At 44.3% G+C, this 22,750-nt stretch overlaps 1 protein-coding gene across 1 annotated transcript in view; it reads left to right on the top strand.

Moving 5' to 3' along the window:
* Positions 1-774: 774 nt before the first annotated feature.
* Positions 775-22,750, top strand: part of LOC134172128 (MAP7 domain-containing protein 2-like) — a 43,576-nt gene continuing 21,600 nt past the window's right edge. The window contains exons 1-6 of the mRNA XM_062634973.1: positions 775-916; positions 13,109-13,210; positions 14,022-14,102; positions 15,539-15,702; positions 18,500-18,614; positions 19,535-19,567. Coding sequence (XP_062490957.1) covers positions 832-916; positions 13,109-13,210; positions 14,022-14,102; positions 15,539-15,702; positions 18,500-18,614; positions 19,535-19,567 — 580 coding nt within the window. The 5' untranslated portion in view covers positions 775-831. The remainder of the gene's footprint in view (positions 917-13,108; positions 13,211-14,021; positions 14,103-15,538; positions 15,703-18,499; positions 18,615-19,534; positions 19,568-22,750) is intronic.

Here is a 22,750-nt window from a genome sequence, read left to right on the forward strand (position 1 = left end):
ATGGCGATGGGGATGGCGATGGCGATGGGGATGGGGATGGCGATGGGGATGGCGATGGGGATGGGGATGGCGGTGGCGATGGGGATGGGGATGGTGATGGGGATGGGGATGGGTGATGGGGATGGAGATGGTGATGGGGACATGGGGATGGTGATGGGGACATGGGGATGGTGATGGGGATGTGGGATGGGTGATGGGGACATGGGGATGGTGATGGGGATGGGGATGGGGATGCGGATGGGGATGCAGATGGGGATGGGGGATGCGGATGGGGATGAGGATAGGGAAGGGGATGGGGATGGGGATGGGGATGTGGATGGGGATGCAGATGGGGATGGGGATGGCGATGGGGATGATGGATGGGGATGGGGATGGCGATGGGGATGGGGATGGGGATGGGGATGGGGATGGGGATGGGGATGGCGATGGGGATGGGGATGGGGATGGGGATGGCGATGGGGATGGGGATGGCGGTGGGGATGGGGATGGCGGTGGGGATGGGGATGGGGATGGGGATGGCGATGGGGATGGGGATGGCGATGGGGATGGGGATGGGAATGGGGATGGGAATGGGGATGGGGATGGGGATGGGGATGGGAATGGGGATGTGGATGGGGATGTGGCGCTGTCCCCACTGCCGCCGCTGGAGGCCCCGCTGGGGCAGCACCCGCCCGCGCTACCGGACCCCCGCAGGCCCCGCCCGCCGCCCGCCGTCCCCCGCCCCGTCTCGGCCCTGCCCCGCGGCGGCGCTGCCGGGCGGCGCGGAGCCTGCGCACTGCGCTCCCGCGTCCCCCTTTGCCCGGCCGGCCCTGGCGCGTCCCGGCACTGAAGATGGCGGAGGGCGGCGGCGCGGTTCCCCCCTCCTGCTCTTCCTCCTCCTCCTCCTCCTCCCTGAAGGGGCTGCGGGAGCAGATGGGTGAGAGCGGGCAGGGAAGGGCGCTGTGAGGGGGGGGGGGGTCTGTCCCGGCGGGGCGGTCCCGGGGCCCGCCGTTGGGGCCGGGTGTTGTGTCCGTCCCCCCCCCGCCTTCCCCATCCGCCTTCCGCCGCGCGGTACGCCCGGCCCCCTTCCCGAGGCGGGGTGGACGGGCACCGGGAGCGGGATGTGGGGCCCGCGAGCCGCCGGGCTTTGTGTCCGGGGCGATGAGGGAGAGGGGCTGTGGGGCGGTGGAGCCTCCTCTCCTCCTCCGGGCGCTGAGAGCCGAGCTGGGACCTCTGCAGCCTGCGGGCAGCAGCGAGCGGCTGCAGGGCGGCTTCGTTACCCCAATAGCCCGGTTTTCAGCGCTTCTTGGCGGTCCGAACTAACCGGGTTCCTTGGGGGGGCTCTTGAGTTCGCTGCAAACCATCGGTGTTCGCAGCCGGTTTGTCCGTGCGGTGCGGCCGGTGGCAGCTCCGAGCCCAGGTGTACGAGGCAGGGGCAGTCTGCGGCATTGAGCCCTAATCAAAGGCTGGGGTAATACCTTCATACCTTCCTTTTTAACTGCTCTCTTAAGAGAGCTAAAGAAACTTTGCTTTGGGTGTGTTTATGTGCCCCTTTAGGCCCTTTAATATCATAAATGAGTATTGTGCATCCTTGATACATGTTCCAAGCATAATCTCATGGCACATCTCCACACGTTAGGCTTTGTGGGTGAGCCATTAGCAAAGATAAACGTTTTCTTATCCGAGACAAAAATCAAGCAAGAGAAGTGTGGTTTGATCTAAGCTAATCTGGACTGTGTGCAGGAGCTGCTCTGATAGCTTCTTGCTTGATTCTTTTCAGTGTACCTGTGTAATTACATAAAGAAGAGTGCTGGCAAAAGGTTGTGAATGCACAACTCTTGTCTGGCAGCCTTTAGTCTTCAGTGGGTTGTCTGTCAGAAATAGCACTGAATTACTCCTTAATTTCTCTTTCAAAGCGGAGACAGTTTAGTGCTCCAGAAGGAACGCTGCCAAAAGATAGCACTTCTCACCTGCACAGGCCATGTCTGTTTGATTCTTATCCTGCCTGCTGGAACTGCTGAGCTTTCTTTTGTGCATTGGGTGCAGTTACATCGTGGCTCCTGAGCTCTTCTAAAAGTGGGCACTCATATTTGCTGACAGCTGTCATGACCTTGATTTAATCCCAAGACCAGAGGTGAAATGTTCCTTGAGCTCCGTCTCCCTTTAGATACTCGCATGTTCTAATACGCACATCATGTTAGAAACCAAAACCAAACCCCCTCACTGGATCCTGGCAAGGCTAGACCTTGATTTTTTTCCCCTGAGGGGGTAGAAGTCACTGAACCAGAATCTGAACTTCAGGTTACATTAGAAGCATTTCTAGCAGTTACATGCTAGAGGATGAACTCGCTGCTGATGTGAAGCAATACTGTCTGCGAGTGTACAGGCTGCTGCAGTTCTGCTCCTGACTGCTTGTCAGTGGCACTCCCCCGCTCTGTGGGGAAAGCAAATGATGTTTAGAAATGGTCCTTGCCATCCCGTGCTTAACAGTGGAATCTGCAAGATAATTACCACTGTGTTTGCTGCTGTTCAGAGAGGTTGCAAGCAGTAACCGAGTCTGATACCAGCTGTTTGGAGATGTGAAGAGACAGCAGGTGGAACCTGGTTTGGGCCACGCTACCATTCAGCCTCTGCTCTCTGTTACCAGCCTCTTGATACTGCTTTGATCTGATGCTTGTTAAGGATTTTAGGCCTTGAAAGTGTAGAATCCCGTGGTGCCACTTGTTACTAACTTCCACACCAATGGGGTAAGTTTAAAGAGACTTTTTCTTGCCATTTAAAGCTACTATTGAAGTAAGGAAAAGGTGCTTCTCTTTCCTGAATATCAACTGTAATTAAGATTCTGCAGGTCAAATCATGCCTGCTGTGTCAGTTCTGTGATTTCTTTGCAGTAATTGTCTGCTCTTACACACTTGTCCAATCTTATTTCCTTCAGGTGGGTAACAAAAAGCAGCAATTCTACAAAGAGTAGAGTTCCTACTACAGCTAGAAGCCAGTTAACATTTCTGTCAGTGATGCATGAACATCGCTTAGCATTAGCAATGAGTTATGATTGTACGCTGTGAAACAGCAGTGCAGAAACAGCAGTTGCTTACTCCATTCTTGTGATCCGTGCTTGTTGCTGTCATCCTTCAGGGATGAAGAGGAATTTCTGCTCCTGTTCTAATACCATAAGCACTGCTGAGCTTGTCAAGATTTGAGAAGAGGGGAATAGGCATTTACTTGTGGTTTACCCAGTGAGTGGTTTTTCTTGAACATTATGGGTAATCAGAATAAAACTTCCTCTGGTTGAAGCTGTTGTAGCCTACATTTATTGTTTTATCTTCACTTTCACTGAAATACTAACATCTCTGATTATGTCCTTTGTAGTATGAACAGTAGGGAATGTGTACTTGCTTTTGCCAGAGCTTGGCTGCACCGTAGCTAGGATTTCCACTTGGATACTGCATCACTGTTGTGAAGGTTGTTCCAAAGAGTATGTTAAAATGCTGCATGTATGTTTTCCTCTCCAAGACCTAAATGATCTTTTGGGAAACCTGTCTCAGGACATGGGACAAAAATGAAGTGTCTTTTTCAACAAACCTAGCTGCAGGCATTATTCCCATGACCTGCATGGCCTAGCCTAGTTATGTTGGAAGCTATCTAATGAAATAACAGCTTCATTCCATGTAATCAGTTGTTTCTTCCTGTGTCAGTGAGACTGGCTTTGTCTGCCTTGCCTGGAGCACAGTTCCTGGTAACTTCTTTACCAAACACATCTATGCAGAATTGACAGGAAAAGAAGGCATTGAGTTGTCATCTTGGTGGTGTTTGTGTGAATGACTTGTACGTATTCCATCTGTGGAGCAAAGGGGGCCCAGTGACTGGGACATTCAATTGGCATTTGCTAGGTCTGTCTTCAGTTTCTTGTTCTGTCCAACTCCTAATAACTTTGTTGAAGGTCTTTAAGGTTTTTCTGTGCTATGTCTTTTTCCCCCATGTGGAAGTAGAAGTTAGAGTGCTTCACAGAGTGCCAAGGCGGTCAATGCAGAGAGCAGCTCAGCAGCTGGTGAGATCCCAGTGGTGAGAGAGAACATTCCCAAGTCAGGCTGAGAACTTAATGTAATTGTGATGGCTACAAGCCTTAATTTCATTTTCTTCTTGTTCATGGAAATGCAGTAGTACAGAGTAGGGATAATTGCATGCTGATTCATGAAGATGCATGCTGCATCTTAGGTGCTTAACATTTTGAAGTCTGCTTCCAGTTGTAAATGGTTTATAAAAATGGTTTTATTCTAATTGCAAACTTTAAATTCTTGAGATTTCTCCAAAATCATCCAAGAAAGATAAGGATATCCTCCTTGCTGGAAAGAAAAATCAAAACCATGTGTATATGCAGCCTATCTTTTGAAATGGCTTATACAGAATGTTCCATTCTCGACATAGTTCTTCATGTGTTAAAATTGCAGAAGATAAATTTGGATTCCATGCTTCAATTCAGATGGAAGTAGTCAACAAATAATGAGTTGTAAGGATCATAACTCTGATGGTGAGAGCCCAGAGATACTGTGGCTTGTACTATGCTTGTGCATAGCCTGAAAATGTGACTACAATTAAGGGCTGTTGCTTCTTTATACACTGGTGTATAAAAGAAAAAGAAAACAGGTAGGAGTATTTAAAGTACGTATCAGTACTTATGATAGTATTAATTCTCAGTGGTTCAAAGTGATAAAAGAGTTAAGAAGGAAAGCCCTGGGTTACTATGAGATAAACAGAAGAAATACTCTGGGTTAGTCATTAGGGGTATCAAATGATGCTCTCTGTTTTTAAACTTCATTAAATACTTGGAGATACTTGCAGCCCTGTTGTGAAAGGATACCCTGACAAATACAATTCTGAGCATGCAGTTTTAATGATGTTTTAATATTCTCTGCATCTGACTGATGGGATCTTAAAAACAAACCGGGGTCTTCAAATTCCTGGTCTGCCACGAATAACTTAGTGCCATGTAGCTTCCAGCTATGCATCTTACATCCAGGTAATTCTTACTTGATGATAGGCTTTCAATGTGTTCACATATGCCTGCCCAGTAAATTCAGACTGTTCTAGTTGCTGGGGATGAACTTGGACTGTGGGATTCACGTACGAAAGATCAAATGTTGCTCCAAGTGTTCTTGGTTGGAAGAGAAGCCTCAGCTGCCCACATAGTGTCTCAGCACATCCACCCTATGTTCCTGTGGTGTTCACAGGCTACAGAAACGACCACAAGCGTTTGCTTTTCAGGAAGGCTGCTGCTTGACACTTGTTTTCTTCTAAATTACTTTTATTTTCCAGTCCCTTGGAAACTTCTGCTTTCTAGGTGAAGGATCCACAGCAGAAGTTGGCTTTGAAGAACACGGGTACCACTAGCCGAGGGGTGTTTTATGCCTTCATAATTCACAGGGAACTCTTAAAATACTGCTTTGTGAGTACTTAACTGGCTCTTAGTTTACAGACAGTCTCTACTGTTTGAATGCACTGACCTGAATCTTGGGAGGGAGCAAAGATACTGTAGTGGCTTGTGAATTGCTTTCTCTAGGCAAGCGTTTTAAAGCTTCCAAGTGTTCTTGCAAGTCTGAGAAGGATTGGCTGCAAGAATACAGAACTCCAACAGAAATCTTTACGCTTAAAGAACATATTTAATAGAACACATTTATTCATTTGAAAGTTTATCTTCTGCTTAGCTTTGCCAAGAGGATTTCTTAAAGGGCTGTGTTTTTTGCAGCACGATGCTGATCGATGATGCATAGTTTGGGTTCTGGACATTCAAAACCAAGGACAGGCATCTCCAGACCAGATCAGCAAGTGTCCCCTTACTTTCAGATTTCTCTGAAAGCTCTGCCAGTAGGTAATGAATTAAGCAAAAATAGAGTCTCTTTATTGGTCTCTTTTGCCCTGTATCCATTTTGCATCACTGTCTTGTTTTAGACAGTGCATTTGCTGCATTACGTGCGCTGCGGACCTCTCGGTGTCTTGTATCACTGTTCTGGTGCATTCAGTGATTTGATTTGATTCTGAAGGCTGGTGTCTTGGGGGTAAATGCCAATGCGGTCCCTCTTCTTCTGGAGCAGAGACAGTGTTTGAATGAGCTCTGAAGTTGCCAGTAAGAAATTCATTGAGTGTTGAAGGCAAAAGCAGTAGTTTTCACTGCTGTCATGTAAAGAAGCTGTTATCCTTCCAGCTAAAGAAATCTCAAAATGGTGTTTTCACAGAGTTTGCCTCAAGTTCGTTGTGACTTGTAGTGCTAGGCTGTGTTCTTTGCTGGCATTGTTTGGGCTGTGTGTATTAAACAATAGCCAGCCTGCAGACAAAGAGGACAAAAGCATTTAGAACAGGCTTGGAGCAAGCAAAAGCAATCAGGCTGCTCAGGAAAGGGGGAAGTAGTGGATAGAAGTTAGCTGATTTCCAGTGTTAGGGCTAGTGCAGTATAAGAGAAAGAAATACAATGGAGAAAACAGATGTGAAAGAGGAGACGAGAGCAGGAGTTTGTCTCGAAGTTACTTGTAGCAGTGGCAGTGCAGGAGGGTGAATGGGAGTCAGTTGAAGGCAGCCTCCAGTGTTGGAGGAGTAAAGCAGAGATGCTGATTTCTGTCTGTCCAGCGTTTGCTGACCCCTGGGCTGCAATGATAGTAGGAGCTAAACTGCTCAGAGCAGGTAAGAAGTGAGACTGCTCTGACGTGTTAAACCAGTGCAGTGTGAGGGACAAAACACATACTCCCAAGGCATAAGAAAGTGTTGTTAAAGAAAGAAAATTACATGTACATCAGAGTGGGTACTAATAATCTTCCACTCTCTTTAAAGCTCCACCATTTTACCTGTTTGATGCTTCTGTAGCTGTTAAACCTGTGTCTAATTCTGTCAGTTTTGGAGTGTTTAATCTATATACAGCCATATATAAGAATGTAACTTATGTAACTACTAAGTTTCACAGTGAAACCATTTGAAATTAAGTAAGACTGTATTTATTCTATAAACTGCTTTCATTTCAGTCCAGTGTATTAGGCTACTTTGGAATTTCCTCTATGCAGAAGCAGGTAACTACTGATTTACGTTACGCTTGGGAAGGTTCACAAGGGAATTTTAGTCATTATATATTGCATCAGCGTTGCAGTCAGTGTCTAATATATCTTTCAAAGAAATCACTCAAGGTGGATGAAAGCAATTCCTGTTTGTTTTTCACTTGGTGAGAAGAGTTTGTAGTTGCCAACCCACAGAAACTGTGCAGAAATAATTCTCTTTACATCTAAAATGCAGCCTTAATTTATTCTGGTGGAGAATTTTACCCAACCTCAGTGCCTTGCTCTTTCACTGGGAAACATAATGAGTGCTCCAACCGTTCCAAAGCTTCAGCTTCCCTGTGGCTGTGTCTTACTCAGACTGTGCTTCCAGACGGCAAAGACAGGCTGCTAAAGAACACACTTGGGACTGTGAGGCTTGGATGTCCTTCATGCAGGAAGCATCAGCTCTAAGCAGAGTCACTGCAGATAAGCTTGGTAAGCACGATGCAATAAACAGATTATTAACTAATGCCAGGTAGAAGAGGGGAATGACCCGAGTTAAAGCTCACCGAGGGTTGGCAATGTGTGAAGTGGAGAGGTGACTCCTTTGGAGGACCTTCTTGTACAAATGATGTGATGGCATCAAAACAGATGGTGAAAGATTAAAAACCCCAAACAGTGGACCCTGCAGGATGATGCAAAGCCTTTCCATGTGTCTTCGGGATGGTGAGGAAGAACCCTGGGGAAGAAGAGTGTGGCAAAGGGGAAGGTGAATGCAGCAGAAGGCCCGGTTGTTTTTCCCATTAATTAGAGAGACTAGCATTTGGACTAAGGATGGTGCTCACCTAATGTGGCTGTCGGACAGTGATACAGCATCTCTGACTGCACAGAGTGTTTGGAGATGACTGCCAATTCTTCCAAGGACAAATTATGATTCTTTGGTCTGTGCTTGTGTTACATTCAAGTCTGGTTTAGATTATGCGCTCCCCCTAAGGAAAAGTGTACAGAGATCAACCCACAAATTAACTAGCAACCTTCCTGGTGCCTCTCTGATTGCGCCCTAGGCTGAATGAATATGGTAATGTGGCTTTGAGATTGCTTCAGCTCTATCTTTGGAGGCTTCCTTCTTGGAAATATGGTGTGTTTTGTTGATGATGTGGAGGTTTCTTAAATGTTTCCAGCTCTTAATCTGAGTGTGGATGTTTAAGTAAAAGCTTACATTCGTGCAAATAGGTCTCAAATACTTATTTGTGGAGCTGCTCATTCATGTACTACAAAGGAATGCTTGTGTCAAGAGTTTTCCAGTGGGGTTGATACTTGTGATGAGCTGAAGAAACCATCCCAAACTGCCTTAGACATTGGGAAGAAAACCAGATTCTCGTACACAAGCAGTTGCAGCAACTGGCTTAAAGAGAGAAAAGCACATAAAGGTAACAAAACAGGTATCCCCTGCAGGGAATAAAGATAGAACGGAAGTGTGCGAATGGGGCCTGGAGTAAGGATGAGACAACAGGAAGCTCTTCAGGCCTGCTGAAGCTGAGAGACAGCAGGCAGTGCTTTCTGGAGATCCGTGTGCCTTCCATCTGGTGGCTGCCCAGACAAAACAGGAGAGCCATCTGCCCTCCAGCTGGTCCGTCAGAGGGTGCCTACTGGGAGGCTCACGTGTTTGGGTATGGATCCTGGCAGTCCTTGCAGCCCCAAGATGGGATGTGAGGATCAACTCAGAAAGAAGAGGAAGAGCAGGGAGAAGAGGAGTGCATGCTGAGAGGGCTTTGCTGTTCATCATTAGGAAGTTGGTGTTGTCCACCTTATGTGAGGGTGCATCCTTCCTCTGGTGTCCTTTAAACAAGGAGTAGTGGTGTAAAACCGGTACCCGATTTTGGTAGCATCTGATATGATCTTGTGTCCGTTTGTCTTAACCCATGTTAATTAATGAGTGGAAATCAGCTTAAAAGACAGCACACAGAAATCTCCGAGTTGGATGCTGACTTCCCTCATCATTCCTGAAAGCATGGACAAAAATGATTGGAACACAAAGGATTTGAACAGTGTTCCTCACAAGGATTGCCATCGGCTAGACAAGCATTATTAGCTGCTGTAGTGGAGCAAGATGAAAATGTTATCAATTTGCTATAAAATCCAGAGACATTTTGCTTGGAAGCTTACTTTTGGTTTATGGATTCCTTATTGGCTTTTTGTTACCTGCTTTCAACTTTTATGAAAACGCTTAGATTCACAACAATGCTTTGCATTCAGGAGACCTCCTACCTTTTGTTTCAAAGGCTTAGTCTGGGATTGTTTTGGTTGTTGGCTTTGCATAATGAGTCATTAAATCAAAAGAAGCAGAAGGATTGCTGTGAAAGTCAGCATGTTCTGCTCTTCCTTCTGCTTTGGCATGGGGAGCAGTGTCTGGCTGGCTCGTGGGTACCGAGATGGAAGCCCTAAACCTCGCTAGATGAAGAGATGGAGCTGTTTCAGTCCTTAAGGAGGTTTAAGAGCAGCAACTGTGTGGGTCCTTTGGCAGCCTTGCCAAGGGCCAAGGGTATTAACTCAGTGCAAGGATTGAAATAGGAATAAGGTTTTATTTTTAGCACTGGTCTCTTAGGGCATATAGGAAACCTGATCAGCAAAAGGAAGTGCTGTCATGCTCAGTGAGCGATGCACTGCTGTACCTGCGTGGGACTTCCAGCCTGAGCCTCAGCTGGGAGGTGGAATTGGGAGTCAGCTTTGTCTGGCACGTTGCCTCCTGCAGCAGCCAGTTCCTGCTGCTTCCCTTGCTTTGGGTTATCCATGAGATGCTTGGCCCCACACGTAGCGTGAAACAGTGATGAGGGTGCAGGAGGAAAACTGCTTCCCAAGTTACCTGACCGTTTGATATACCTGTTTTATTATGCATGAATGCAGATATTATTATTGGCCACATGTGTGGCCTGTACTTTTATTAATATCAGTATTTAAAGGTAGGCCACGGTAAAACAAGCGCACACATTATACAGATCACAGATTATAGCTGTGAAAGCCTTTAGTGACTGCTGTGGGAGGGGCAGCTCAGAATAGAAGTGAGATTTATGTTTGCCTCTAAGAGACTTCTTCAGGAAGTTTGCTGAGTATGGCCATGCAGGCTCCCCTCAGTAAGACAGGTTGTACTGAAATGGCTGTTAACTGATTTCCCGTCCTGGGCTATCCTGTTTAATTACAGAAGTCTTAAGCTTATTTTAGAGAGATAGGTAAGAGTTTGTGGAGAATTCTTTGCAGGGAAGCTTTGCTCAGTTGAAGGCTGCTGCTTTCGATATGGAAAATGCTGCTTTCGATATGGAAAATGCTACTTTCGTTATGGGCGATGCTACTTTCATTATGGAAAGCTAGGCCAAAAAATGAGAGGCATCTGTGCCAAAGAATATTTAAATGTATTAAAAATGCAGATTTCTTTTATCATATTAAAACAAAGTCTCTCTTCTTTTCGAGGTTGAAAGGTACAACAGCGTGCAGTTCATTTTCGCATCCTGTAGGCGAACGTGGAGTTTGGAAATCACAGTTTCGTATTGTAAATTTACCATCAAATTGACAAGGGCTGTAAAATCTGTCTGCTGACCTGAGACTTGGTGAAACTGAGCTCTTTTATCTTGGGGGGGATGGCTGTTCCCCTTTTAATAATCTTTTCTTCTCGTCCCCAGTTCATTTTTCATGCTGACTTTATGGATTGCTTCTGTGTGACACGAAGGTGCCTTTAAATCTGCTCCTTCCCAATTTGTAAGCACCTTGTTTCTATGCAAATAATGAAGCATTGAACACAGACTGTTTTGACTGACATACAAAAAACCCCTGACATACAAAATCCTTTGGCTAAGTAGCTGCAGCCTCTTTACACCTCTATGTCCTTTGCGAGCTGTGCTGTTTCCGTAACCCACTTTCCTGTTCTATGGTACTTTTTTGCAACCTTAATTAATTAAGATGAACTGCCTAATTGCTTTGCAGATGTGACACATTTTTAAATGAGTGCCTTCTAATCATGAACATTGTGTTTGTTTGGTTTAAAATGAATAAATAAAGGCATAATCCCTGCATCCTTTACACCTGGTTCGTTCAGCAAGATTTCTCATCCTCAGCTACCTCTGCAAGTAAAATAAGGTGAATGTTGCACCTCTTTAAATTGCAGCTTGCTTCTTGCAGTCAATTTGGATGCTTAAACTTGGAGAGCTGAGGCAAAATCCCAATGCTGGTCTTAACTATGCCTGGTGTAGGTGTAGGGTGAGTTCATTCTGTTGGGCTCCTCTCCCGGACACGCTGGCTCCATCTCCCTGTACACCCTCAGTCTCCTCCCTTCCCGCTGGACACTGAAGATGCAACTGGGTTTCTGGGATTGGCTTCACTTGAAATGGTATTTGAAGCAGCTCATGTTCTTTCTTGATCCTTTCTTGATCTATGAAGGTGTCATTGGATATAAGTGCCCTAGCTGTATGGTTTTGCTTTCAGAAAAGCCTGCAGTAGGCCAGTTTTTCTCAGGCTGTTTTCACACCTAATTGTGTTGAGAATATATAGTTTTGTTGGTAACATTTTGGGGCTAGATGCCCATCTATGTGACATGTAACAGTGTGTAAATCAGCTTTCTGACTAATTACAGTGAGCCTTTTTAGCTGTTCTCTTTGCCAGTTGGTAATCTTAGTGTGTTGCAGTGTATCTGGTCTCTTGACTTGTCTGAAAAGAGCTCTGAGATGTATGGGATGGAACTGAGGAAGACGTTTGTTTGGTGCTGCAATGAAAAATGAATTCAAGACATGGCAACAGCTGCAGGTGACAACTTAGAGTTGCTGAATAAGGATTGTAATCTGCATTTATCACTGACATCACATGGGATTAAACACTTTGAGGTGATTGTTCTTGGGCACAGCCTTAGGGAGGGTTATTACCATGACACAACTAGTTGTCATGGCAATGCGTGGAGAAGAGGGAGACTCTTCCTTCCTCCTTTGCATCCTGCACTACTCTATTAAAGGGAAGCCTGAGATCATTGGCAGAGCTTTCCTTGTCGAATTTGGTGTTACATTTAAAGTAACACCATTCCTCCTGCACGTTATGGTTGAAATCCTGGTACTTTATAGGTAGCTTTTATGGGTTGCCTTTTATGTTTAAGACAGGCATCAACTTCTCTCTTGTTCGCTGATTACATGGTGTGTTCTCTTGCTTCCTCTGCAAGAATCAAGTTGATCTCCCCATATCTTCCAGCCAAGCTGAAGACAAGGTGTCACTGCTGTAAGGATGCTCCTAGACAAAGTTGTGCAGGAAAATGGGTTGATGCTCTCTTACCCTGCCTGCTTTCCCTTTCACACTTCACCTTCCCACCCTAAAAGGTGATCAGTTGAAGTGAAAGCTGATGCCAAAATAAAGAAAATCTGTGGAAAGTGATGCGTAAATCAATCTCTCTGGCTTCATAATGGGGTTAATTATTTAGCAGAATTAATATTGCCAGCATTTCATTTCTCTGTGATGAACTGTGAGCCGTAGTTCAGTGTGCTCACCTTGGTGAAACTCCCCTAAGGTGAATGGGTCTCTGCACAAATGCTCCAATTACTGGTTTGGAGTCTTAATTTATAATTAAGAGTTTATTTTTGAAGATCCAGTGTAGAAGTCCACTGTAAGCCTCCCTTAATGGTTTGCTTTCTGCCGCTAAGCCACTCTCTGTTTCATGGCATGAAATAATGAAAGGTCTTCATGAGAAGATGATTCTACCAGTGCTAATCGACTATTACATCTGTGTGTTCAGTCTGCAAATACGTGTATGGTAGCAAAGAGCTTTTATTATTACGTGTAAGTCAGACTCATAACTGCTAAGTACTGTTTCTTTCCATACACAAGTTTGGAAACTCTCTAGTTCTTTGCTACGCATCTTCAAACATAAGGGTTCGCAACTGGTGTTTTTAACATAGCAAAGCTGTTCCAGGTCTGAAGTCTCATTTAACATGTTTTTTCCTCTCACAAGTTGATCAGCCCCGGGATAGTTATTTAATAAAAGTATTTGCAACCTCAGATAGAAATTTATGTCTTTATTTTAGCTATTTATTTAATCGATTTTGGTTGTAGAGCTTTTCTTACTATGGAATTCTTCTTTCTCACAGTTGCTGCAGCCCAGGCCATAGCAGAAGAAAGAAGAAGCCAAAGTGGCATTAGCCCTGTTGCAGTTCAGACCTCAATAAATATAAAGACAGCAACTAAACCAGGTATAATTATTGGTCATTGTTCTTAATGAAGTACTGGGTTCACAAGGGAATGAATAAAACTCCTTTCAAGAAGAAGTTTGATGCTCTTTCTTCAGGAGGCATCAGAGCACAAAGCACCTCGTCAGTGGTTCAGGGATTCATGGAAGGTCTTTGCTCATGGCTTGCTCACGGTTCAGTTGGTGAAGTTGCCTGTCTTTTCAGCAGAGCATAACAACAAAGATAAATGGGGTTGGTTTTGTGCTCTCATTAGGTTACCAGTTCGCTTCTTGCTGAAATCTTAGTCTTAATACCCACAAAGACTTAAGGAATCTTGGTTCTGCTTAGGCTGCAAACTAGCTCTCCCACAGCACTTTGAATTGGTTATTCCGGGTGAACTATCTGTTCTCAGGTTGAGTTGTCCTGGATTCCTGTAATTCTTGATCAGAGGAATTAATATGTACAAGAATGAGGATCAGAAGTGGCTTTGGAATGGGTGTGTTCCCACGCACCTGACTTCTGTTCAGGCTTTCTTTTGGCTGTGTGCATTGGGCCTTCTAATATGGTGGCTACTTTCTGCTGTACCTAGTAAGACTAGTGGATTGCTTGTTTTGAGGGAATGGAAAAGGGAAAAAGGAGGGTATTCAGCTTCCTGTGAACGTTCCAGATTACATCTTGACTCTATCTGTATGGAATGCGCAGTGCTTTGGTGCTGTATGTCCCTCTTGGGAAGTTCCATTATCCTTTTGACAGCGAAGACTTTCATCTTTTCCTTTACTAATTTGAATGTTTGAAATGACTGACAATTCTGTGTGTTCATTTTTCCTTTTGACAGTGATAGATGGTTCCATTCTAAGAACAGAAGAAAGACAAAGACTGGCCAGGGAGCGTAGAGAAGAGCGGGAAAAGCAACAAGGTATTTTCATGTTTCGTTTCAGACACCATTTCCTTCAATGTCTATGATAAAGGAATAACTTTCTTACTCCATGTTCAGTCACGTTTTCCAGCTTGCTGGGGAGAAGAGGCGAGGTCTGCTCTTGGTCTTGCATCAGTGACCATCTGTGAACCTGAATGAAGAGCTATTAAATTTGAGAGGAAAACTTTCTAGAGATTTCTGGCTTCCTAAAGCTGTATGTCACTTCTGAGCTTCCATTTCTGAGTGACCAGCAAATAAATTTAGCCTGTTTCTTACTGAAAGCCTTACCAAGAACACTTCTCAAAGTAAAACTTTTAGCTTTAGAACTCCTTCCTGTAGCCCTAAAGACTGAGGTTTGGGGAACGCTGATTCAGAGTGGATCAAAAAGGTTTAGCTAGCTGAATGCCCTGACTGCCTTGAACACTGTTTCCCTTGTTTCCTAGCATCCTGCAGTGGCTCCTCAATTGAAGTGTCAGCAGTATACACTTTATCTTAGCAAAGAATCACAGACCCAGAGAGGAGCATAAACTTGCCCAGCTTTAAGCTGCCTGTGATGTGAATTGGTGCATGTATGTGCGGCAAGAGATGAAAGGGTCACAGGATGCCCTGCAGTTCTGGTTCTTGGTCTCCCAGCTTGTGAGGAGTGGTTTCTCTCTGGCCAGTACATTTGTTTCTTAACATGAAAGCCAAGCAGTGAGAATGATGGAGTTATCCTAACATGGAGAGAGGATAGGACTAGGACACAAATAAATTCATTATTTTGGGTGCCTTATATCTAGATACTGCCTTATATCTGTATCTTATATCTAGATACTGCATTGTTGGTGTAATTATCTGGTCTCTTGGGTCGTTTAATCTGCATAGCCATGGAAAATACTTCCACTGTGTGTATTCAACCACGAGCTTTTTGTCACGGGGCTTGCAGCTTCCTGTTGAACTGCACGCAGCTGCTCCTAGGTGGAGGCTGTGGAGAATAGTGACACAACTCTTTTGACCTCGGATGCAGTAACTGTGGGGGGTTTCCCATCTATCTCAGTGCTCTAAAGCTTTCCACTGTATTTTGTTCTATAAAAAGAAAGGAAAAGCACAACATAGAAAATTCTGCCTTTTGGTGCTCACTACTTAGCGACAGAGACTTTGCTATTAGGATGGGAAGAAAAATACATGCTTAATACAGGGTATATGTGTATCCTGACATTCCTGTCTAGGCAGTAAAGTCTAATGGCAGGAAAGTTTCTAATTCCAGCCTAACCTGCAGACAGAATTAGACTCCTCTGTTGTCATGTGCAGTGTCATCCAGCTCTGCAAGCTGATCTTGCTGTATGTTCTAGCTTTAAGTGGTGATAGTTTTCTGTGGTAGTCTCTTGCCTGTAAGTTGTGTTGTAATATCGATGAATAGTCAAGTTTGATTCTAATTCTTCCTTAAAAACCTACAGCTGCCAGAGAGACGCAGATCCTGGAGAAGGAGAGAAAGGCAAAACTCCAGTATGAAAAACAGCTAGAAGAAAGGCAGAGAAAGCTAAAAGAACAGAAGCAGAAAGAGGAACAACGGAGGGCAGCAGTAGAAGAAAAGAGGAAACAAAAAATCGAGGAGGAAAAGGTACCACGTGTCAAAGTTCTGTAGTTGGAAAGAAAATGCTCCGTTGTTTTCCTACATTACTGTGCTCTGAAGTGATTTGAAATAGGAAGCTGTGGAAATGGGGAATGTATTAGAACATAAAAATATATGCACATCTGTGTAGTGGGCTGTATAGATGCATGTCCTTCTTCCCCGCCCCATGCCTAGCTTTAGCTATACCTGAGGCACTCAGGCCTTCAGGAGCTGCATTTGGTCACTGGTTATTTTTCACATGAGCAAAAATCTCACCCCATATTCTTAGATTTCTAGGTTGCTTTCTGTATTTTGTAGATCCTGCTTATAAATCAGCATGGCTGGCAGGTCTCAGGCTTTTGTTAGTTCTCTGTCTTGCTTCCTGGGAGCCCCATTGTGGTCCAAGAGGCTCATGTTCTTTCACTTCTCAATTACAATCTGTTGTGTATGTTGAGCAGTTGATAATATTATATGTGTAGTTACCATTTGCTGCTTTGATCTGTGTATTGACTATTCTTACTTGGCAATTTGCCTTTGCTTTGACTGCACGTGGACCACCAGAGCGGTATTTGAGTTGCAGAGCTCATTGCAGTTTGGTAGAAGCTGAAAGTAGAAAGAAATGTGTGAAGTTATGCCATCTCTTTTGAAGAGTAGACTTTCTAGTGTGTGTTAAATGTGATGCAGGTGCTGAAAGGGGTCATTCCAGGGTGTCAGCAATAAAGGCATGACATGCACGTGTGCTTTCATAGGCTGGTTGTAAGAAGTTGCTGTGGGTCATTGATGAAGGGCCTGCTTGTGCCCTTGGAGTCCAGCCATTGTCCCATTGTTCTACCAATACATCCATTTTACCCTTTTTTGCCTGTCAGTGTTCTACACTGGTGTTTGGTTCTCTGTAATTGGCTTCTGGGTGTGTTCAGACTGATATTCCATTTGGACTTCATGGAATAGTTCACATTGCTGGGGAACAAGCAGAAATGTTTGGATGGGCCTCGACTGCAGTATCCAGTCTCATCCCTTTAAGCAACTACTTCAAGTAAAAAGCATCCCTTTTGCTTCAAAACGTGTTACCCCTCAGGCTATATAGTACATTTCTTCATGTAATTTGGGGGATGATAGGTATGTTTTAAGTGGCCACTGGGATGAAGACGACATGGGCTAGCTGATTGGTGTTAACCATGTCTTTCACCGAGTCCCTGGAGGAAGTTGACCTTGTCAATACAGTTACACATGAAGAATCCAGCAGGTGGGGAAAATAGTGTGCACTTGACCTGTAAACCTTGCTTTCAACCAGAAAGTGGAAGCAGATCTTGGCTTAGGTACTCTGACATTAGAAAACTATCACTTTCAAAACAGCTAACCTGTGCTCTAGGTGACCCTGCCTTAGCAACCTCCCTGGTTGGACTAGATAATCTTCAGAGGTCCCTTCCCACCCCTAAGGATTCTGTGACCTTAGGGCAATACTTGCCAGGAAGATGCCATCTATAGCTGTAAATTTAGTAGATAGAAGTGCATCAAAAAATACATAAATCTCCAACATTCTTGCTTGGTGTTTCAGCCAAGTCAAGTTAATCATCTTCAATAGCAAATCCTATGGAAAAAGAAGTGGCTTTCTGCCTAAGAGAATCTTGACTAGGATTTCAATACCTCTCTTAACAGTTACTTAGTTATTCTGTACAGCTGTGCAACTTACTATGTATGTGTCTTGAGCTGATGGCTGATCTCTGTTGTTTGTAAAGTGAAGCCTATGTCTCTAGCTATGACTTTGAAGATTACTGCACTGCAGATACCTCCATGGAAATATCATCTACAGATTACCTAATGTCTGGGTACTCTGGCACTTAGGCTAGCTCCAGTTCAGGTTTCTGCAAGAGGGGAAGCTCAGCTTTGTATTTCAGACAGATTTATCTTTTGTCAGGGGACAGAATCGTTCCTCCCTTCCTTCCGAGTTTGCTTTGTAGTTTGTGTTGTGAGATGGTGTTGAAAGATGGCAAAAGTCCTGTGTCCTCAAGAGGGAGAAAAGTTTGGTTAATGAGCCCCTTGGCATCTTGCATTAGTGTATCAGCAGTAAATACTGCTTCAAAAGATCACTTGGGATATGACTGTTCCAGAAGAGAAATGTGTTGTTGACATGTGTATGGAAACCTGGCTGAGAAGAATCAATCTGGCATGGTTACAGCTCACCTTCAGAGCTCCAGTGCCCCCATTAGCAGCTCCTGGTCCTGGAGACTAGGAACAAAAGTTTTTTTGCATCCTCTTTGTCCTGCCAGCAGTGGTTGCTGAGGTCTGGTGTTGCCTGGCCTTTTATACAGCTTTGCCTTCATGTCTTGCTGGTTCTGGTCTGTTAATGCCAGTATCTGTTAAGACAGTCAGTGCTTATGCAGTTGTTTGAAAACCAAATAACCTTACACTTGTTATTTTATAATGGAGAATTCTTGCCACCTTTTAGAAATAACTCCACACTATAAATAGCTTAAAGAGTAAGCACTTATTTTTGCTCACTTTGGGGCTCATCCCTGTTTAGAAAATCAGTCATGCTGTTTTCCAAATAGGAAATCTGTTGGGTGGCTATTTTAAGTCAAGAGCAGAATAGATTATCTGTGCTTCAGCTCAACCTAATCATGCTTGCAGTGTTTTGAAACCATTAATTGCCCTTAACGTTCTTTGCATCATAGTTTTTGTAACAAAAGCTTGTTAGCAGGCAGTATAGATGAAACATTTCAAATTATACTGGGAGGGGGAGAATGTGTGTTCTGGCATAGCTGTACTCTATAGTTATAAGCTTCATAGAGCTGTTGTTTGATGATAGGAGCGATACGAAGCAGTTCTGCATCGTACCTTGGAACGGAGTCAGCGACTGGAAACACGACAGAAGAGATGGTCCTGGGGAGGATCTGTAACTCCAGACTCGGAGAGCAAAACGGGTAAGTGGCTAAAACCACACTGGCAGGTGCAGCATTGCTCACAGGGACCTGGGCATCCTTTCTTATCCAGGATCTTACAACAGGATCTATGCATAGCTGTCAGGGAAAGGATCCTATCTGTGCTTGCCCTGAAATGCTGCTGTGACTTAGAGCTATTTTTAACTTTGGGAAGAGCTTCAGAGAAACCACGTGGGAAAACACCTGGCAGCATTGTGTTGCCAGCCCTCAGTCATCAGATGAGGGGAACTGTAATGTGTAATGCTAAAATAGAGTCCTTCAAATGCAGCACATGTGATGATGTGATAAGACTGATGATAAACAGAACAAAAAACCCAGCTGTACTATTACCCAGTTGCAATATTACATCTAAAATGTTTTAAACACACCCTTAGAGTTACAGAATGCTCACTGATGATGTGAATGACCAGTAATGGGTAAGGAGATGCAGTGGGGAGTGTCCAGACACTAGGTTCTATTCTAGATTAGGTGATGCATTTTAACACTCTTTTATTTGAGCTCAGATTGCTTCCTGTTTCACACAGTAACTGTTTCTCCTTGTAAGCGTTCTGAAATCAGATCAGCAAATCAGGATTTCAGTGGAAGGGATCTTTTCCTGTTATTAGCTAACTAGAAGAGCCCACCAGTAAGTAACTTCATATAAGTTATTGTCCAGGAGTAAAATGAAACATAAAATGCTTTGGTTCAGCCTAGCTTCTGAACTGGTGGATTGGTACTAAGTGTGTTTTAGTAGTGTTGTCTTCTATCTGCTTGCTTGACTTTGAAGTGTTTACTTAGAACCTGTTTGAAAGTGCTTTGCTATAAGTTATAATTAGGATACCCAGCTCCCCCAGTTTTTGGTTAACTTGTATTGTTTCCTGTTTGACCTTGTGACTTTGCTTACAACCCTTCTTCTTCTGCAGAACAACAGACCGCAGCTGAAGGTGGAACTGGTGGTATTGATTTCCAAACTGTTCTTTTTCTGTTGCTTTACACTCACTACTAACCTTTTAAACTGGAGTTCTTGTATCTCGGAAACTAAGGAAAACCATCTCCTTATAGATCTTTTCCTGGACCCTGGCCAGCTGTGCAGCAACTGTGATCCCTAAGCAGAAAGCAGTCCCCTATGTTTTGAACTTCCCCTCCCAGCTAATTAAACTACAGCTTAAGTCATGGCATCCTGAGGGAATTTGCAGGGAAAGGATATGCGCATGTGGGTTTTCCAAGATGCCTGGATGCAGCATGGGGGAGGAGAAGTGAAATTCTTCGTGCCATGTATTTGAATACAAATTAGCTCGGTAGTCTTCAGCTTTTATTTATTTTCAGGGCAATTTTGAACCCTTTCATTGTTTGCTGATTTGCACAAAGTACATGGGAGGCTTTGGTTTGGTTTCCTTTTGCTTTGCTTCACCAGCAACTGAAGTAACATTTGCAAAATCAAATGGTGTTTTGCTGAAACTTCATGTAAGGGAATGGGTCCTTTGTGCAGTTTGATATCCTTCCGTGTCAAATCAGATCTGTCCATTACCTAAGCATCATTCTACATATTAACTATGTTTTCATTGGATTTCTGGTACTTCCAGTGCATCGTTCAGGGAAGCGTTTTGAATCACTGATATATCTGTTAAGGCTCTATGTTTACTAAGCAAAACTGGTTCTTGCAGCTAGTTTAAGATGATAGCTGAGACCCAGCTAAATAGTGACAATGTGTGCATACTCACAGCATTACTAACTCAATCCAGCTGCCTCCTAATGCTGACAATATGGGACTTGAAAATGCAATGAACAGTCTGACTGAGTGTGATTTAACTACTGTGGCTTATGCTGGCAACACAGCAGAAGCATGTGTATTTTATTTAACTTCTCTCTTCCCTTCCTCTGCACAGCATGAATCCTTAATTTTCCTCAGAATTAGCCAGTTTGACTGGATTGATTTACCTGTTCAACATGGGTTGTTTGGTTACATATACAAATCCAATTACTTTATTTTACATCACCAAATGCCATTCAGCCTTGAATCTAGGAAATCACATTTGCCTAACATATAGAAAGCACCATTTTTTTCTCCCCTCTTCCATTCTTTTCTACCTTACCTAATTTTAAAGCTAAGCTTTATGACACACATAATGTTCTTTGCTCTCTCAATTTACGTGAGGAAATGAGTCTTGTCTGTCCTTTTGATTGTGGAAGATGGTCTTCAGTGCTGCTGAGGTTGGGCAGAGCCTTGGGTGACATGGTGATGTGAGGTGTCCCTGCCCATGGCAGGGGGCTGGAATTGGATGATCTTAAGGTCCTTTCCAACCCAAACTATTCTATGAAGCACATTAAAATGTCTTCCAACAAACATTCTGCTGATGTAACCACAGGCACTTAAGCTGTACCTTGTGCATCATAAAGTGGCAATAGGAGGAGCAGATATGTTCAGGTGTGGTGAATCAGTGTGGGTAACTTGGCACCAGTTTGGAAAACATGGAGACAGTCAAACACTACAGTATCTGTTTAAGACTTGTGCATCCACACAGTGTGAAATTTGTGTTTGACTCCAGGAACTGCCTGTGTCAGCAGTAATATTTAGGAACATGGGCTGGTAAAGGAGCAGTTGTGGGTGATAAAGGCAGTGTGCTCTGGAAAGTGAGCATTTCACCAGCCATCAGCCATTCTCTGTTATGTACAGAGTGTGATTCACTGAGACTGCACCAAGTACTCCACTGATGGCCTGAAACTGATGGAAGCCCCCAAGTCAACCATTACATTAATGGCATTGCTCAGGGCTGAGATGAAACATGCAGGGTGTGGGTCTGCCGGGAGAAATGGCAAGGCTGGGGAATAAAGCATCTTTGATGACAGAGCCCTTGTAAATGAGGGAGGTTTAGTGATGACTGCTAAGCAAAACGAGATGTTCAGGTGCATCTGTAGTGGAGACGTGCCATTAGAGTAGAAATTGGGCTGCCAGAGTCTCTCCTTTCTAAATGAAGAGCTTCCTTGTCCTAGTAGAAGTTTGGGAGGAAGTGAGAGGCTGGTAATATTCCTCTATTTAGCCTCATTTTATCCAGCCTCAGTGAGGACTGCAGGACCCTCTCTCAGGGAAGCTCAGTGAGAAGCTACAATTGAGAGCTCCTTGCTCTCATAATGATTTCCTTAAGGTACCACATTTCCCAGCTCCTTACCCCATGGCAAGCCTTGCTGCAAGGCAGTCCTGTGCTTGCTTTGGCTTTGCTGCTGCAGTTTGCTCCCCCCCCTTCTATTTGGTATCACATGGGATTGGTGCTATGTGCTGCTTGCATTTCAAATCCCTTGATATAAGTATTCTTTCTCCCCCAAAAAAGATATTTGAGGCGTTTGTGAATGTATTGATCAAAAAAGCTGTGACTTCTCAAGGTCTTGGGCAATGAATGCAAACTGAAAAGTGTTCAAGGCCAGGTTGGACAGCACTTGGAGCAAGCTGCTCTAATGGAAGGTGTCCCTTCATAGGGCAGGGGTTGGAACTGGCTGAGCTTTAAGGTCCCTTCCAACACAAACCAGTCTGGGATTCTGTGATACTTTGTTAGAAGTTTCCCCCTTGTCTCTAGCAGCCAGCACAGCCCACCCCACAGCTTGCTGGAATAGAATTGCTTTGCTCAGTGTCCTTTTTCTGAATGCAGGATTTACTTCTGTGCTCTCTGGGTCTCAGCAGGGGATAGTTGACATCTCAGATTTCAGGCCAAGTGCAGAAGTCCCAATCTGAACCAGGCAAAACCTGTACGAAGCCTCTCCATGATGCTTGGAGGCCTCAGGCTCACACTTGAGTTGAGGCAGGAGCCAGGCTTGCTTTTCAGAGCAGACACTAGAGGGTAGTCTTTGCCTTCCAAAGCACCCATAGCCATGGATTGGGAGCTTGCTGATTTTTGTTATGTACAAAACCTCTCAAGGCTGTTTTAGTTATCCCAGTACTCAGGTTTCATTCCTAAAATGCCCTCTTTTGTTGTGTTGGGAAGGTAAGCTAAGCTCAGATCTTTGTTTCTTAATTAGGTTCAGTAGATCCCCCAGTTCTCCATGGGATAAGTCCCATGGGAGCTTGGCTCTTGTTCACTGCCCAAGAGCTTGCCACTTGTGTAGCCACTCCAAAATGTGGTTTTCACTTGACTTGGTTCTGCAGGAGG

The sequence above is a fragment of the Pezoporus occidentalis genome, unplaced genomic scaffold, assembly GCF_034315485.1.
Source record: "Pezoporus occidentalis ecotype Australia unplaced genomic scaffold, CSIRO_AGI_Poc_V1 ctg440, whole genome shotgun sequence".
In the NCBI taxonomy this organism is placed as follows: domain Eukaryota; kingdom Metazoa; phylum Chordata; class Aves; order Psittaciformes; family Psittacidae; genus Pezoporus; species Pezoporus occidentalis.